The sequence below is a fragment of the Ranitomeya imitator genome, chromosome 4 (assembly GCF_032444005.1).
Source record: "Ranitomeya imitator isolate aRanImi1 chromosome 4, aRanImi1.pri, whole genome shotgun sequence".
Classification (NCBI taxonomy): domain Eukaryota; kingdom Metazoa; phylum Chordata; class Amphibia; order Anura; family Dendrobatidae; genus Ranitomeya; species Ranitomeya imitator.
The window spans coordinates 422871228-422890037 of NC_091285.1; the positions used below are offsets into that span (position 1 = coordinate 422871228).

The following is an 18810-nucleotide window of genomic DNA, read 5'->3' on the forward strand; positions in this document are numbered from 1 at the left end:
TCACTGTCTGTGAATTTTAGGTGTCGTATCACTGGCCCAAAGGCATTTAACCCCTTAAAAACATCAGTTTCTTATTCAAATCTGTGAAAATGGGCTGTTTGCCCACTTTGATGCCAGTTCTGGTGCCCAGAACCCATTTGGGCCAGGCTGGAGGGACCTGGGTTTGATGCAGGGCATCACTGTCTGTGTATTTTAAGTGTCGTATCAGTGGCCCAAAGGCATTTAACCCCTTAAAAACATTGGTTTCTTATTCAAATCTGTGAAAATGGGCTGTTTGCCCACTTTGATACCAGTTCTGGTGCCCAGAAGCCATTTGGGCCAGGCTGGAGGGACCTGGGTTGCTTGCAGGGCATCGCTCTCTGTGTTTTTTAAGTGTCAGATCAGTGGCCCAAAGGCATTTAACCCCTTAAAAACATCAGTTACTTTTTCAAATCTGTGAAAATGGGCTGTTTGCCCACTTTGATGCCCGTTCTGGTGCCCAGAACCCATTTGGGCCAGGCTGACGGGACCTGGGTTTGATGCAGGGCATCACTTTCTGTGTATTTTAAGTGTCGTATCAGTGGCCCAAAGGCATTAAACCCCTTAAAAACATCAGTTACTTATTCAAATCTGTGAAAATGGGCTGTTTGCCCACTTTGATGTCAGTTCTGGTGCCCAGAACCCATTTGGGCCAGGCTGAAGGGACCTTGGTTTGATGCATGGTATCACTATCTGTGTATTTTAAGTGTCAGATCAGTGGCCCAAAGGCATTTAACCCCTTAAAAACATCAATTACTTATTCAAATGTGTGAAAATGGGCTGTTTGCCCACTTTGATGCCAGTTCTGGTGCCCAGAACCCATTTGGGCCAGGCTGGATGAACCTGCATTTGATGCATGGCATCACTATGTGTGTATTTTAAGTGTCAGATCAGTTGCCCAAAGGCATTTAACCCCTTAAAAACATCAGTTACTTATTCAAATCTAAGAAAATGGGCTGTTTGCCCACTTTGATGCCAGTTCTGGTGCCCAGAACTCATTTGGGCCAGGCTGAAGGGACCTGGGTTTGATGCAGGGCATCGCTCTCTGTGTATTTTAAGTGTCAGATCAGTGGCCCAAAGGCATTTAACCCCTTAAAAACATCAGTTACTTATTCAAATCTGAGAAAATGGGCTGTTTGCCCACTTTAATGCCAGTTCTGGTGCACAGAACCCATTTGGGCCAGGCTGGAGGAACCTGGATTTGATGCAGGGCATCACTGTCTGTGTATTTTGTGCATCAGATCAGTGGCCCAAAGGCATTTAACCCCTTAAAAACATCAGTTACTTATTCAAATGGCAAAAATTGACTGTCTGCCCACTTTGATGCCAGTTCTGATGCCCAGAACCCATTTGGGCCAGGCTGGAAATAACTGGTTTGGATGTGGGGCGCCCTGTTCTATATGTCTGCAGTGTGAAATCAGTGGCCCAAAGGCATTTAACCCTTTCTTCAGCACTCTTTGGTGCCCACTTTGATGCCCATTTTTGTGCCAGCTGTATTGTGTTTGTTGCCGTTTTTAAGTGTATTCACATCAGGGCACCTCACTGCATTGTCTTTTATTATTGTGATGATTATTTTAAGTTGTTAAACCTACAAAAAACAGAAAAGAAAAAATTGCCGAATAAGAAACTGAACGAATAAGAAACCAACTTCAGCCTCGTTCTATGAAGGTACAAGCTCGGGTCAGGAGACCCTCGGTCAGTTTATTATGGTCTGTATACGGACTCTGAATGTGAGCGTCTGAACACGGCCTAATGGGGTGAGAAAAGATTGGAAACACCACTACACTGACTAAAAATGGCTGAAATTGCACTAATAAAACACTGATCAAAATCAAATCGTTCTAGTTTCCAAATAAGTACGGAGGTCGGAGTCACAATTAGGGGACGGGTGACTCCTCAGGGCATCCATCATTGGAGCTAGACCCCATAAAAGGTCCCCTCCCCCAACTGCACTATGGCGATCGCTGCCACATCACGTGACCCGGGAAGCAGCCCCCAGAAGGACAGGACTTGTCATCCCGGGTATCTTGCGTACAGGAAGCAGCGCCGTCCGACATATTTGTACACCCGTCTGTGAAGTAACCGGAAGTAATGTACATACCGGAGATGGATCCGGGTAGGCACGGTTGACCAGCTGGGGAGCGGACACGTCAGTCGCACCTTCCGGGTGCTTACCGGCTTATGGGAGACCTGGGAGGTAAGTATCGGGGTGCGGGGCTGTGGTCACGTGGTGTGGGCAGTGTGCTTCTCCGGCCTGGCACCGGGGAGGGTAGTGATCACTGCGGGAAGTCTGCTCGGTGCAACCAGCCCCCTGCCATAGAGAGCACCTAGCGACAGATTATCTGCCAGTCATATCTATCTGTGTACATGGAATGTATCTGCATGTCACTCATCCATCTGTGTACATGTCACTCATCTATCCGTATACATGTCACTCATCTATCTGTGTACATGTCACTCATCTATCCGTATACATGTCACTCATCTATCCGTGTACATGTCACTCATCTATCCGTATACATGTCACTCATCTATCCGTGTACATGTCACTCATCTATCTGTACATGTCACTCATCTATCCGTATACATGTCACTCATCTATCTGTGTACATGTCACTCATCTCTCTGTGTACATGTCACTCATCTATCTGTGTACATGTCACTCATCTATCCGTATACATGTCACTCATCTATCTGTACATGTCACTCATCTATCTGTATACATGTCACTCATCTATCTGTGTACATGTCACTCATCTCTCTGTGTACATGTCACTCATCTCTCTGTGTACATGTCACTCATCTATCTGTGTACATGTCACTCATCTATCTGTGTACATGTCACTCATCTATCTGTGTACATGTCACTCATCTCTCTGTGTACATGTCACTCATCTCTCTGTGTACATGTCACTCATCTATCTGTGTACATGTCACTCATCTATCTGTGTACATGTCACTCATCTCTCTGTGTACATGTCACTCATCTATCTGTGTACATGTCACTCATCTCTCTGTGTACATGTCACTCCTCTCTGTATACATGTCACTCATCTATCTGTGTGCATGTCACTCATCTATCTGTGTGCATGTCACTCATCTATCTGTGTACATGTCACTCATCTATCTGTACATGTCACTCCTCTATCTGTGTACATGTCACTCATCTATCTGTACATGTCACTCCTCTATCTGTGTACATGTCACTCATCTCTCTGTGTACATGTCACTCATCTATCTGTGTACATGTCACTCATCTATCTGTGTACATGTCACTCATCTATCTGTGTACATGTCACTCATCTATCTGTGTACATGTCACTCATCTCTCTGTGTACATGTCACTCATCTATCTGTGTACATGTCACTCATCTCTCTGTGTACATGTCACTCCTCTCTGTATACATGTCACTCATCTATCTGTACATGTCACTCATCTATCTGTGTGCATGTCACTCATCTATCTGTGTACATGTCACTCATCTATCTGTACATGTCACTCCTCTATCTGTGTACATGTCACTCATCTCTCTGTGTACATGTCACTCATCTATCTGTGTACATGTCACTCATCTATCTGTGTACATGTCACTCATCTATCTGTGTACATGTCACTCCTCTCTTTATACATGTCACTCATCTATCTGTGTACATGTCACTCATCTATCTGTGTACATGTCACTCATCTATCTGTGTACATGTCACTCATCTATCTGTGTACATGTCACTCATCTATCTGTGTACATGTCACTCATCTATCTGTGTACATGTCACTCATCTATCTGTGTACATGTCACTCATCTATCTGTGTACATGTCACTCATCTATCCGTGTACATGTCACTCATCTATCCGTGTACATGTCACTCATCTATCCGTGTACATGTCACTCATCTATCCGTGTACATGTCACTCATCTATCCGTGTACATGTCACTCATCTATCCGTGTACATGTCACTCATCTATCCGTATACATGTCACTCATCTGTATACATGTCACTCATCTATCTGTATACGTGTCATTTGTCTACATGTCACTCATCTATCTGTATACATGTCTTTTATGAACAGATTATCATTGATCTATCTTGTATATCTTTGTCTATCAATCATGTAATTAATCTGTATATCTACTTTTCATCTACCTAACATTGATGTTAAAAAAAAAAAAAATTATATATATACACACACACACACACACACACACACACACACACACACGTATAAGAAAAAGTTTGGGCACCCCTATTAATCTTAAGCTTAATGTTTTATAAAAATTTGTTTTTATGCAACAGCTGTTTCAGTTTCATATATCTAATAACTGTTGGACACAGTAATGTTTCTGCCTTGAAATGAGGTTTATTGTTCTAACAGAAAATGTGCAATCTGCATTCAAGCAAAATTTGACAGGTGAATAAGTATGGGCACCCCACCAGAAAAGTGACATTAATATTTAGTAGATCCTCCTTTTGCAAAAATAACAGCCTCTAGTCGCTTCCTGTAGCTTTTAATGAGTTCCTGGATCCTGGATGAAGGTATTTTTGACCATTCCTCTTTACAAAACAATTCCAGTTCAGTTAAGTTTGATGGTCGCCGAGCATGGACAGCCCTCTTCACATGATCCCACAGATGTTCAATGATATTCCGGTCTGGGGACTGGGATGGCCGTTCCAGAACAGTGTAATTGTTCCTCTGCATGAATGCCTGAGTAGATTTGGAGCGGTGTTTTGGATCATTGTCTTGCTGAAAGATCCATCCCCTGCGTAACTTCAACTTTGTCACTGATTCATGAACATTATTGACAAGAATCTGCTGATACTGAGAGGAATCCATGCGTCCCTCAACTTTAACAAGATTCCCGATGCCGGCATTGGCCACACAGCCCCAAAGCATGATGGAACCTCCAACACATTTTACTGTGGGTAGCAAGTGTTTTTCTTGGAATGCTGTGTTTTTTGGCCGCCATGCATAACGCCTATTTTGACCAAACAACTCAATCTTGGTTTCATCAGTCCACAGGACCTTCTTCCAAAAAGAAATTGGCTTCTCCAAATGTGCTTTTGCATACCTCAGCTGGCTATGTTTGTGGCGTGCTTGCAGAAACGGCTTCTTTCGCATCACTCTCCCATACAGCTTCTCCTTGTGCAAAGTGTGTTGTATACTTGACCGATGCACAGTGACACCATCTGCAGCAAGTTGATGCTGCAGCTCTCTGGAGGTAGTCTGAGGATTGTTCTTAACTGATCTCACCATTCTTCCTCTCTGCCTTTCTGATGTTTTTGTTGGCCTGCCACTTCTGGCCTTAACAAGAACTGTACCTGTGTTCTTCCATTTCCTTACTATGTTCCCCACAGTGGAAATTGACAGGTTAAATCTCTGAGACAGCTTTTTGTATCCTTCACCTGAACAACTATGTTGAATAATCTTTGTTTTCAGATCATTAGACAGTTGTTTTGAGGAGCCCATGATGCCACTCTTCAGAGGAGATTCAAACAGTAGAACAACTTGCAAGTGGCCACTTTAAGTAGCTCTCATGATTGCATACACCTTGCTATGAAGTTCAAATTCAATGAGGTTAGAAAACCAAAAAAAAGTGCTTTAGTAAGTCATTAAAAAGTAGGTAGGAGTATTTAAAACAAGAAAATGATAAGGGTGCCCATACTTATGCACTTGTCAAATTTTGTTTGAATGCAGATTGCAAATTTTTTGTTAGAACAATAAACCTCATTTCAAGGCAGAAACATATATATATATATATATATATACATACAGCACGGTGGCTTGGTGGTTAGCACAGCAGCCTTGCAGCGCTGGAGTCCTGGGTTCAAACCCCACCAAGGACAACATCTGCAAAGAGTTTGTATGTTCTCTCCGTGTTTGCGTGGGTTTCCTCCGGGTTCTCCAGTTTCCTCCCACATTCCATCCAAAGACATACTGATAGGGAATTTAAATTGTGAGCCCCATTGGGGACAGCAATGATAATGTGTGAAAAACTGTAAAGTGCTGCGGAATATGTTAGCGCTATATAAAAATAAAGAATATATATATATTCATTTATCTACTCTCGTCACAGGACCCCGCTATCACTAGTAATTACTGTGCATACCTGTCATCCTACAATTGCTTCTCTCAAAAAGCCACTGCTACCACTGGAGTAAATAGTGTGTGAAGGTTTGGGTATTATGTGTTTTTAAGTTGTGGTAGTGTTGGGCCCGCTGCAGCATCACCGTCATCCTTAGTGTTTGGTGAACAATGCAGGGAGGGTGAGTGGTAATGCTTGTTATATGCCACTACACACGGCATCTGGCTCCGGTGTTAATTATTATTATTATACATTTTTTATGGCGCCATTTCTTCCATGGCGCTTTACATGTGAAAAGGGGGCAAATATAGACAAATACATTAAACGTGAGCAAAAAACAAGGCACACAGGTACATAAGGAGGGAGGACCCTGCCGGCGAGGGCTCACAGTCTGCAGAGGGTGGGTGAGGATACACTAGGAGAGGGTAGAGCTGGATGTGCGGCGGTTCAGTAGACTGGGGATCATTGCAGGCTGTAGGCTTGTCGGAAGAGGTGAGTCTTCAGGTTCTTTTTGAAGGTTTCTGTGGTAGGTGAGATTCTGATGTGTTGGGGTAGAGTTCCAGAGTATGGGGGCAGCACGGGAGAAGTCATGGATGCGGTTGTGGGAAGAAGAGATGAGAGGGGAGTAGAGAAGGAGGTCTTGATAGGATCAGAGGTTGCGTTTAGGTAAGTACCGGGAGACCAGCGCTCCCTAACCCTTGGGTATATTTTTTATCAGCACAATGCCAACATATTAGAGGATGGGGGGAGGAGACGGGAAAAGGACAATTGCCCAATAGTTTGAGATATCTGATTGGAAAATGGCCGCTGGATGAGAGCTTAGAAGGGGGGTGCTTTTTAAAACTGGGGTCTCAATTTCATACTGTTCTCCTAATTCATAAGGTATGGGAAAAAGTTAAACAGATTAGGGGTGTCACAGGCCTTACCAAATATTCTCCTATATGGGATAATATAAATTTACAAGAATTTAAGCAAATGGAAGGATTTGGGCCCTGGAGAGAGGCAGGAATTAGAAGGATGGGTCAGCTACTGGGTCAAGGGAGACTTAAGTCATTCGTGGAGTTACAAACAGAATTCCAGTTATCACATTTAAATTTATATTATTATAAAAGAATTCAGCATGCGTATCAGTCGCAATGTTGGAGAAAACTTATTGAGATCCAGATTGATATCACGCTGGCTTCCATTTTGGAGAACAGCGGGACAAGGGGGGCAATTTCAGAAGTGTATAGATTTATTATTCACCTTTCTAGTCAAACATCCCATCAAGTCTAGAGGGAAATGGGAAGCTGAATTGGGAGAGATAAATGATGATAGATGGGAATCTATTTTAGAATATGTGCCTAAGATCTCTATGAGCGAACCTGGGAGGATGTCTCAATTATATGTAATTCATATTGCTTACAGAACTCCCGATAGACTGTTCAAGATGGGTTTGAGGTCTGATTCCGAGTGTCCACGATGTTCGCAGGAACGGGCAGACATGTTACACATGCTGTGGCACTGCCCTGGATTGTCTGCCTTCTGGACAGTTGTATCGAATCGGATTGAATTGATATATAGGTGTGTCATTCCCAGAGACCCTTTGGTCTGTATATTAGGTTATGTGGAAGAAAGAGCAGTGGTATCTATGGTTAAACTGGCGATTGCTAGATTGTTATTAATAGCAAGGAAATTGATAGCTCGGTTCTGGAACAGAGAGGAGCCTCCGACTAGACGATACTTTCTTACGCAGGCGGATCATATAATTCTATTGGAAAAAAGTATATATACTAAGAGAAATAAACTCGATGTATATCAAAAGATATGGCAGCCATGGATAGAATGGAATTAGAATTGTGAGGAGGATGCATAATGTTATAGATGAGGTTCATACTGTACAATGTGATATGGATTGGGGAAAGTTTATCGGAAGAGGAATGAGGAAGGTACTGAAGGGGTCTCAAAGGGGGGGGGGTGCATTTATAAAAAATATATGATTATATGTGAATAGCTTGATGTCATATATGTTATAATTGTTTTTCGTAATAAAAAAGTATCTGATAAAAAAAAAAAAAAAAAAAAGAAACGGGAGACCATGTCCGAGATGTATGGAGGAGACAGGTTGTGGATGGCTTTGTATGTCATTGTGAGGGTTTTGAACTGGAGTCTCTGGGCAATAGGAAGCCAGTGAAGGGCCTGACATAGGGGAGAGGCTGGGGAATAGTGGGGAGACAGGTGGATTAGGCGGGCAGCAGAGAAGGATGGATTGGAATGGTGCCAGAGTGCTAGAGGCAATGCCAGATAGTAGGAGGTTGCAGTAGTCGAGGCGGGAGATGATAAGGGCGTGCACTAGTGTTTTTGTGGTGCTGCGTTCAAGGAATGCGCAGATTCGGGAAATGTTTTTGAATTTGAGACGGCAGGAGGAGGCAAGGGCTTGGATATGTGACTTGAAAGAGAGGGCAGAGTCGAGGATCACCCCGAGGTGTTAATAATGGGACGTGTACACGCGTGACATCCCTCCCGGCTGTATGCTCAGAGCTCGGTGTTTGTGGAACAAGTGAATAATATATTACAAACATCTGATCATATGAATATTTATATACCTGGAGAACAACTTGAACCAGTTTGATTCTTCCTAACTCTTACATTTTGTTATTGTCTGTGTATTCTTTTGTATTCTTTTCTGAAAGAGAACCTGTCGGCATTATGTCCCTTTAATCTGTTGTCACTGCTATAAGAAATGTGTATCTTAGGTATCCCAGTGATTATCCATCATTATTGTTTGTTGTAAACAGGCTGGTAATTGAGTGCTGAGCAACTTGTGTATAGTCAATCAGTGTTTGTTAATGGTGTATTGATGAGCACAAATCACCACTTGTAAATGCATCATTAGACATGTCTGGTGGTCCATATTTTCAGCAGGGAAGTGTGTTATGATTTTTGGGGCAAATATTTCCATCTAGGGGAGGGGACGTGGTCAAACAATTTGCCATATAGCAGCTAGTCACAGCAATGATAATGCCCTAGTGATGAAACCTTCATTGTAAGTAAACAGCACATAGCTTGATAAGTGACTCCTTGTTGAATTCTGTGTCTCAGCCGTTATCTCCTACTGTCTTCAGATTATATAGTAAAAACCTACTCGCTGATTATTTTTAATCAATCCAGTGGCCCACAAAAATTAAAAACAATGTATACTCCCCTCCCGCAGCGGCACCATTCCAGTAATGCCATCACTGCTGTTGGGTGACTTGACATTTCTTTATGTGATCACTGCAGCCTTTTCTATTTTGTCAGATGGGACTTTTGATCTAATAGAATATTGATGAGCTGCAGCCAATCGGTGGACAACAACGCCATACCCAACAGGGAAAGCAGTGCTAACGTTACAAGAACGGCGCTGCTGTGGGAGGAGAATATAGATTGTTTTTTTTTTCCTGTGGGGCACTGAATTGATTAAAGGGAACCCGTCATGTCCAAAAAACGCTACTAACCTGCAGATATGGGGTTAATCTGCAGCTGTGTGGCCGCCACACTGAAAGCATGGCTACTGGGAGCCTCAGGCTTTCAGTCATAGGGGCGACGCGGCTTCAGTCACCACTCAGTACAAATAGTACTCACTACTGAGCTGGCTGTCAGTCAGTGTCGGGGCGTTCTTACAGCCGTCACTCACTATGTACTGAGTAGTGACTGAAAGCCAAAGGGTGCAAGGAGGAATAAAGTTAATTTTCTACCAGCAGCCAGGCTTTCAGTGTGGCAGCCGCATAGTTTGACATCAATATTAACCTGCAGATTAACCTTATATCACCCATTAAATTGCATTTTTTCACATGACAGGTTCCCTTTACGTTGGGTGGTTCAGTAGTGGACAACCCCTTTCAGCCTGGATAGCAGGGGGTGCTGCTGAGATCGGAGGACTGTTGCCTGGTGACGAAACCTCCAATGGATACTTTGGAAGGTATTTTAGATGCAATGTTGTATTCCCCAGGTATGCATTATTACAAAAACACACAAATGTGCCTTACGTTTCTCTGCAGCCCCAATACTGTGGTCAGCTTCCATTTAAATCCTATTTTTGTATTCTGTCCAATGGAATCTGTCCCAACTATGTGGCTCCCGATTACTTGTGCAGGGCTATAGTCACTTACTGATAGTTGATTGGTTAAGTGTTTGCGGCCTTTACATTTTTTTGCAAAAAAAAAAAGTACAAAGAAAAAAAAACAACAATCCACTGGGATCGGATATTGTCCTGCAAGTAGGATTTGTGATCTTATGTTTTGATTTTTTTTTTTTTTTTATTCCTTGCAGGGTGAAGACTTGAGTTGCAACCATGGAGAAGCTGGGTATGAATTTCGGAGGTGGCCCCAATAAGAAAGAACTACAAGAATTGGTGGAAACTCAGAGGAAGCAGCTGCTTCAGTATCAGGCTCGGCTAAAAGATGTTGTGCGAGCATACAAGAGTCTCTCAAAAGAAAAAGAGGCTCTGGAGGCCAGCCTTCATGTCTTGTCCACTTCTCAGGAGCCTGCAACACTTTCCTCGGAGGTCGAGGAGCCACATGACGACCAGCACTCCACACACAGCGAGGATAGTGTGGACACCGCAGGCAGCCTGCCCAGTGCTAGAGGCGGAGAGACCAGTGAAGATGAAAGACTGGAACCTGCTCAGCACCATGGTGGTGTGGAAGAGGCGAGCGGCTCAGAAAGTGGGGTCAGCACAGCCAGCGGAGATGGTGGTCCCTCTACTGTGGCAGATACAGACAGAAGGACGGTGCAGCTTAAAAACCAGCTCGCCACTCTAACTAGGTGACCTGTCCATTGCAGTTATTACACTCATTTACCACCTTGTCCACCCATTTATATTTTGTTTTAAAACTAATATTACAGACATTATAAAAGGGAGTGAAAACGTTATCATGTTAGAGGGAGTCTTAAAATAGTTTTCTGGTCCCACTTTCTTTTAAGCATCTTTGAAAGAGGGTGCAGACGATATATCATTTCTCCATTTATTCTCCACCTGGATGAAACGGGACCCTGTGGAGAAAACTGATTGATACAGTAGACTTCACGCATACAAACTGTGTAAAGGGTTACTCCAGGGAGATAGAAATTATTTGAATGACATGCCTTCATAAACTATAAAGCTAACATCCATAAAGTTGTTTGTAACGCTGACGGTACCTGCTATGTATGTGATGATGGATCGGCTCCTCAGTGCCCCCTTTGTCACAGATCAGGGTGCATCTGTGACAAAGGGGGCACTGACCTACTGACAGCTAGCCTCCGATAACATCTCCGTCCATGCTGTCCGAGACCAGGGCGCGTGGTCAGCACCTGCCAAGCTTTTAGACACTCTAGCTGAGCTGTACCAGCCCTCACCTTCGTCTTTACACTCAGGATCCATGCCTGCTAATTTCACAGCTTCTTTATTACAGTCATAGCTCCCTCCACACTCCTGTACATGACATAAAGAAGCTGCAAAAACAGGCTGCGGTCAACTGCAGAACAAGCCATGATTGTGGGTAATGTGTACCGTCATGTGTCAGGCTGAACGACACATCACTGCTCTGAATAAAGACAAAAAGGAGGCGTCAAAGAAGACCTTTCAGGAAAAACACCTTGGGAGGTTTCCTATAGCATAGTCTCTGTGGGATAAAAGATTACATCCCATATGTTATATTGAAGAACATTGTGGTTATAATATATATATTTTTTTCTTTTTTTTTTCTTCCGTCAGTGCTTTGGCCACAGTAACACAAGAGAAGTCTCGCATGGAAGCCTCCTACCAAGCAGACAAGAGAAAGGCAAGACAGGAGATGGAGGAAATGGCACAGAGAATGGAGGAAGAACACGACCACTTACGAGTGGAGATTCAGGGACTACAAGCTCAGATAGCAGAGAACAGGGCGAAACTGATCAGTCACCAAAATGACCGCGCACAAGAGCAGGCAGATCACGCAGCCATGTTGAAGGAATTACAGCGTCTAGTGCAAGGAGAGCGTGACCAGAGGCAAGAGGTAGAGCTGCGGCTGGAGGAAGCGAGGCAAGAATTGGCGGGAAGATCTGAACTGGTTGTTAGAGCTGAGGTAGCAGAGGAACAAAGCAAAAGGCTGCGCAGGGAAATTGAAGAATTAAAAAAGGACCTTTCTGAGGCAAGGAGGCAGAGAAAAGAGCCTGACCCTATGGTTCAGGAGCTGCAGGGAGAGCTTTGTGCAGTGAAGAGAGAGCTGGAAGCCCTGCTACAAGAGGAAAGACATAAGGTAGGCGTTATGGAAAAAGTGGGCCCAACCTGGATGAAAAGGAGAGAAGAGATCACACAGGCTGCTGTAGGCAACACTTACAGCACAAAGCATATTAGATATTTGCATAACTTCCACATTAACAATGATTAAACTTTATTTGCTTATAAAATGGAAGACCAGCTTCATAATGCCTAGTTAGTCTATAGTAGAAGTCACAAACAATAAGTGCATGGGTTATATATTCCTGTATGATTTCCGAACCTCAGTATGTCATCCAGAATCTAACGGATCGGTCACCAGATTTCACTATACAAACTGCTTATACTATTTAATAGACCTGGTGAGGTTGGTGTACTTACTTTGGCGATCCAAGGCATAATGCTTATTTCTAAAGTTTTCTTGCCTAACACTGAAATATCCATTATATGAGTCCAGCAACGTATCCAATTCACATTTCAATATTAGGCTTATTCAGGCATTCTGACATGGATATTCACGTTCAGTACACCTGCCTCCTCAGTGTTCTCAGTTAATACTTTTACTGCCAAGGACCTATGTGATACTTATGACTGTTACTTCTAAGCTAGATTACCATTTGCCTCACAGCTGGTGACAGTGGAAGGATTGATGTAGTAACTCTTCCTAAGATTACCTTCACAAATTAACAAAAAAAAAAGGTTTGCAACTTAATTATTTAAAGCTGCTTTATTAAAGAGTGTTAAAAAGATTGTGTCCAGTATTCAGGTAAGCTCCATTTATTTTCTGGTAGAAAGCACAATTTTTTGTTTTCAGAAAAAAGCATATGAGAAAAATGCGTATTACGAACAGATGTTTATTGAAATAGAAAAGTACTAAAAACCATAGAAAAACATACAATTTAAAAAGTCTGGTAGCCAACAAAATGCTCAAAATGTGAGCCAAACAAATATATGCGGCACCCCTCCTGGATGAACAGCATTACAAGCGAATAGTAATCCAGTAATCCACATATCAGTGTATTCATAGGACTGACAAACATCCAAGTTGTGAGTTAAAGAGCAATACCTCGGGTAATCTATCAGGGACATCAAGCCATAGTGGCATATCTAACTCCTCCTACCTAGTAATGCCCATAACCATAAGAACAGTGTATGTCAATATACTCACACGGAGATATCAGTCCTTGCTGGTGTCCAGGAGATGGTGCCACAACTTTAACTCACAATTTGGATGTTTGTCAGTCCTATGAATACACTGATATGTGGATTACTATTCGCTTGTAATGCTGTTCATCCAGGAGGGGTGCCGCATATATTTGTTTGGCTCACATTTTGAGCATTTTGTTGGCTACCAGACTTTTTAAATTGTATGTTTTTCTATGGTTTTTAGTACTTTTCTATTTCAATAAAGATCTGTTCATAATACGCATTTTTCTCATATGCTTTTTTCTGTATATATAGCGTAGAACATGTGCAAACTATGTATTTATGTGGACGCGGTATTATATATATTTAGCGTCTGTTGGATTTAGGGGTATGTGTTAGGCTTCTTTATCAATTTTTTTGTTTTCGGTGTGTAAATTTTGCACCAAGGCATCCCGTACACATTACATAAAAGTTGGAAGGACCCGCAGATAATCGGCTAGCCATTCAATGTATTTGGGGGCCTTCATACTCTCCCGACAGATGAGATTGGGGGAAGGGAAAGACTCGGTCTGATGACTTTTCAGCACCTAATCCTTTGGTTCTCCAAGATATAAGCTGCTGCCAGACAATTCTGGGTGTAACCCTCTCATGGAGAACATAGGAATGTTCTGCTTGGGAACTTGGGAGATAGCTGTTGGCTGAAAATTGTGTGGCCAACACCCATCTGATGTGTATGTTTTTGTTTTTTTTTTAGATGGGGAAAGATAAACTGTTTTCAATCAGATGGTAAATCTGTGTCTTCTAAAGTGCATTGAAATGGCGTAATATAGCTCTCATTCGTAGCTTATAAGTCCATTTATTTTTCCTTACATTATCATTTAAAATTTGTTTCAGAGGCTGGAGGAGGATCAGCATAATCAGCAGAGGTTCCTTCAAGAAGAGGAAAGGATACGCTCTCTTGAGTCCCAAGTATCTGAGCTATCTGAGCTCTTGGGAGCAGCTGAGACATCGAAACAGAGGGACCATGTTGCTATTCGTAAACTGCGAGAGCGCCTTTTACAACTAGAAACAGAGAACAAAACCATTGCAATGGCCACCTCAGTTCATCCTCCACCTGAAGCATTTGTTATGAAATCATCAGTGGGTGAGGACGTGGATGAGAGTGCAGAGCAGCGTGGATCTGCTCTGTTTTACCAGCAGGAGCTTCAGCAGGTAAAAGAAGAGTTTGAGCGATACAAAGCTCGAGCTCAGGGAGTGCTGAGAACCAAAGGGGCACGCGAAGGAGAGCTGGAAGCTGGCAAGCAGAGGTTGGCAGAATTGAAAGAAAAGTACGTCAACCTTAGATGTTCTTCTGAGGAAGCAGAGAATAAACACAAGGCGGAAATGGAGACTGCACGCAAGGAACTTATGCTATTAGCTCAGGCTCACAGGCAAGAGCTTGACCAAGTGCGCAAAGAAAGTCGTGAGAATATGGCACGAATGGAGGAAGAGTTAAGGCAACACAGAGAACGTGTCTTGGCTGTGCTTAATGAAAAGGAGCAAGAACTAGAAAGGTTGAGAGAAACTAAGATACCCACCATATGCCCACCTTTTCCAGACCCCCTAGAGAATGGGATAGAACTTCCTCCGAACAACTCCTCAGCTTTTCTTGTATATGTAGATCAGCTGTCTCGAAAAGAAGCAGAGATTGGGAACCTGCGGCGCAGGAAACATGAACTAGAGGCAGAACTACAAAGCATGCAGGAACGGTTAGCAGAGAACCATGAGGAGTCTCAGACTTTACGCGAGCAGGTCGATAAGGCTATGCGCGACCGAAGCAGGGAAGGAGCAAATATGGAATATCTGAAAAACGTCTTGCTAGGGTTCTTGACTCTTCCAGATCCCCTGGGTAGACAACGTACATTGAGCGCACTTCTGACAGTCCTGCATTTCTCCCCAGAAGAAAGAAATGCAGCCCTTAGGGCACAGGATGGGAGTAGGTGGTGGGCAGCGACTAAAAGGTGATCTAAAGTATTACATAAGGGAGTGTTGTAAAAAGTGTTGTCAATGACAATAATATTATAAGTGATTTTGACGTTTCCTGAGCTATGTGGCATTCTATCTTGGGACCATAAATAATAGATGACACTAAAGAATATTAGAGAAATCCTTTGTAAACACCGTACCAGAGTAGAAACCATGTTTATTGCTATTAAACTCTATTAACTATGTAATCTATGTTTTATATCAATCTACAAGAAGTTATGGGTTAGTATACTGTATGGGCAAAACTATCAGCAATATTCTACACCTTAGCCTAAGTATAATACCTTTAATAACTCATAACGCAACCACACAGACTCATTTTGGCCTAACCTGCCGATACCAGTGAGCTCGGCCTGCAGTCCGTACATGGCCGCTTAACGACTTCTCCCAACTGACGATGTTGGAAGAGCTAAGGATGTCAGATTTCAGACTGTCGATCATTTTGTTATTGGTTAGATAAGCTCCAAAGGAGTCGGGCAGTGGCTTGTTCATTGGAAGGATAGGAGTTCTCCTGTGTATGGAGGAATTGGGAAAGATGGCTGGCCAACAGCTCTCTTATGTATGTGGGGCTTTAAGCTGACCATACATTGACTATTTAACCACAGATCATAGGCTGAACTAGCTTTAGTAACTTCTGGAGTTAATCCTATTTTTATACCTACCACACACATCATGCAATCAGCACATCTTGGCAAATTTGACGGCATCTGCTTATGGTCTGCAAATATCTCATATTTATGGTTCGCTTCAGAATACAGCTACAGTTTGATAATCCTAAAACATTATTATGCCTTTCTCTTTTGGCACACCATGGCGAGATCACTATGTCTATATACATGAGCTGCACACTAGTTGATAAAGTTGTCCAGTGTAAAAGAAAAGACAGCTGTCACTTGATGGCAGACTGCCAAATCATAATGGGGTGCCATGTGTACGCTTTCATGATTCCCCTGTATTTCCTGTGCGGTTGGAAGCAATTTGCATACTTGAGGTCTCATGCGAACTAGACTTTCCTCCACTAGAACATTGAGAAGTAGAGGAGAGTCTAGTCAGTATGTGACTGCAAGTATGTAAATCACATACACGTAGTTACATGACCACCCAAGTGCATGGGGAATACAGGGAAATCGTGAGACTGTGCAGTCACAAAGTGACAGTAGGCTTTTATTCTTTGACCGGGCAACCTCTTTGACCACTGTTTTGCATTTGACAGCATTTATGCACACACAGCTATATATTTACATACTATTTTTTTTCAAAGATTACAACTAGTTTTATATGACATTATTTAAGAGAAAAAAGTGTGCTCAACTGCTGGCATAGAAGCACATTATTTTTAGGGTGTCATGCTAGTCATCTTTGCTTAATTAATTCAAACCTTGAGAGATTCTTATCGATAGTGTAGCGCCGGCATCCCTGTGCGATTCCCATCCTCTTCTCCCCCAGCAGGGACGCCGACTCACCACTCACGCGAATCTTCCTGCTGCTGCCGTCTCCATGCACTTTTGCTAGATCCCTGGGCACTGTGATTAAGGTGCGTGCACATGCAATCCCGGTCTCTTAAAGAGACAACATGCATTGTCCTAAAGTGTCCCCAATCAATAGCTAAAAGACAATTATTATTTAAGGCACCTCCACCTCTTGGGAGGTGCCTGAGCAGCGTGTTCTGTCAGTTTGTCTGCTAGTTGTCAGGTCCCCTGTGCTTGTATAACAGCAATGTCAGCCAGAATATGCCATGCCTGTCTGTATGCCAGCTGTGTCTGCCAGCACCTGCCATGCCTGCTTGTATACTATCCATATCTGCCGTGCCTTCCAGCACCTGCTGTGCTTGCCTGTATACCAGCCGTGTCCGCAAGCACATGCCATATCATCCTGTTTTCCAGCCGTGCCTGCCAGCACTGGCCATGTCCACCTGTTTACCAGCCGTGTTTGCCAGTACCTGCCCAGAGCCTGCTGTGCCATCCATTGCTGGCTTCACTGGCTTTCTACCCCTTTTGGAGTCAGCTGCTGTGTGTTCAAAGTCTGACTTGGAAAGCACCTGGCATGCATCTGGAGCCAAGTCTAATCACACCATCAGAGACTCTAGCAAAGAGTCAGATGTTTGCCTAGTCACCCCTCCAGGCTCTCCTCAGTCCACGGCACAGTAGTTCCACTACCACGTGCATTACAGATAGTGTGAGAAGTGTGATTTTTATGGAATCCCCCCAAAAATATAAACAGTGGTGTGAAAAAGTGTTTGCCCTTTTCTGATTTTCTATTCTTTTTCTTGTTTGTCATACTTAAATGTTTCAGATCATCAAACAAATTTAAATATTAGACAGAGATAATACAAGTAAACACAAAATGCACTTTTTTACTTACAACGCTCTGGAGGAATTTTTGGCCCGCTCATCTTTGAAAAATTTGTTGTAATTCAACCATGTTGGAGGGTTTCCGAGCATGAACTGCCTTTTTAAAGTAAAGCAACAGCATCTCTTCCGGCTTAAGGTCAGGGCTTTGACTAGTCCACTCCAAAGTCTTAATTCAATAGCATTAATATTCTATTGGTCCAGTTCAACAGTATTGACTGTAATTTAATTTAGCCCAACATCTAGCTCTATCCATCATATCACTATTTTGCTACAATATTACTAAAACACCCTCTGTCCAAGCCACTTGAAGATCACCAATTTTAAATCATTATTCCTTGTGCAAGTTCACAAGCCTATCAAGAACCATCTCCTAAGCTGATCCATTTGGTCATCGATCAGCTTAGTTTGTTCATGAGAAGAAAGATTACAATTAGTGATGAGCGAGTGTACTCGTTGCTCGGGTTTTCCTGCGAACGCTCGGGTGTCCTCCGAGTATTTGTTAGTGTTCGGAGATTTAGTTTTCATCACGGCAGCTGAATAATTTACAGCTGTTACCCAGGCTAAGTACATGTGGGGGTTTCCTGGTTGCTAGGGAATCCCCACATGTATTCAAGCTGGCTAATAGCTGTAAATCATGCTGCTGAGGCGATGAAAACTTAATCTCCGAGCAGTCATAAATACTCAGAGATCACCCGAGCGTGCTAAGGAAAACCCGAGCAACGAGTACACTCGCTCATCACTAATTACAATCCCTATCAGATGAGATCACTGACTGATTTCACTGTTTAATCATTCTGCAGTGGGATACATGCAAAACCAAATTATCCAAACCTTTTAATTAAACTTGTCAAAAAATGGCGACAAAAAGTAATCATTTAGCACCCAAAGACATCTATATCTTTATAAGGCAGTGGAATATTCAATATGAACATGTTGTTTTTCACATTAACCCCTTTCTGACATTAGACGTACTATCCCGTCGAGGTGGG

General features: G+C 42.9%; 2 protein-coding genes across 3 annotated transcripts in view; one reads left to right on the top strand and one right to left on the bottom strand.

The window, feature by feature from the left end:
* The window catches only part of CALU (calumenin), a 50878-nt gene extending 48737 nt beyond the window's left edge, over positions 1–2141 (bottom strand). The window contains exon 1 of the mRNA XM_069765459.1: positions 2120–2141. The gene's annotated coding sequence lies outside the window, so the exon portion shown is untranslated. The remainder of the gene's footprint in view (positions 1–2119) is intronic.
* GCC1 (GRIP and coiled-coil domain containing 1) lies at positions 1993–15658 on the top strand. Of its 2 annotated transcripts, XM_069765456.1 has the most exons (5): positions 2097–2215; positions 9920–10040; positions 10391–10885; positions 11817–12339; positions 14340–15658. In XM_069765456.1, the coding sequence occupies exons 3-5, from the start codon at positions 10413–10415 to the stop codon at positions 15447–15449; spliced, it is 2106 nt and encodes a 701-aa protein (XP_069621557.1). In that variant the 5' UTR covers positions 2097–2215; positions 9920–10040; positions 10391–10412; the 3' UTR covers positions 15450–15658. The 2 variants fall into 2 exon arrangements, with proteins under 2 accessions (XP_069621556.1, XP_069621557.1); XM_069765455.1 differs by lacking the exon at positions 9920–10040 and having other exon boundaries at positions 1993–2215.
* The last annotated feature ends 3152 nt before the right edge of the window (positions 15659–18810 follow it).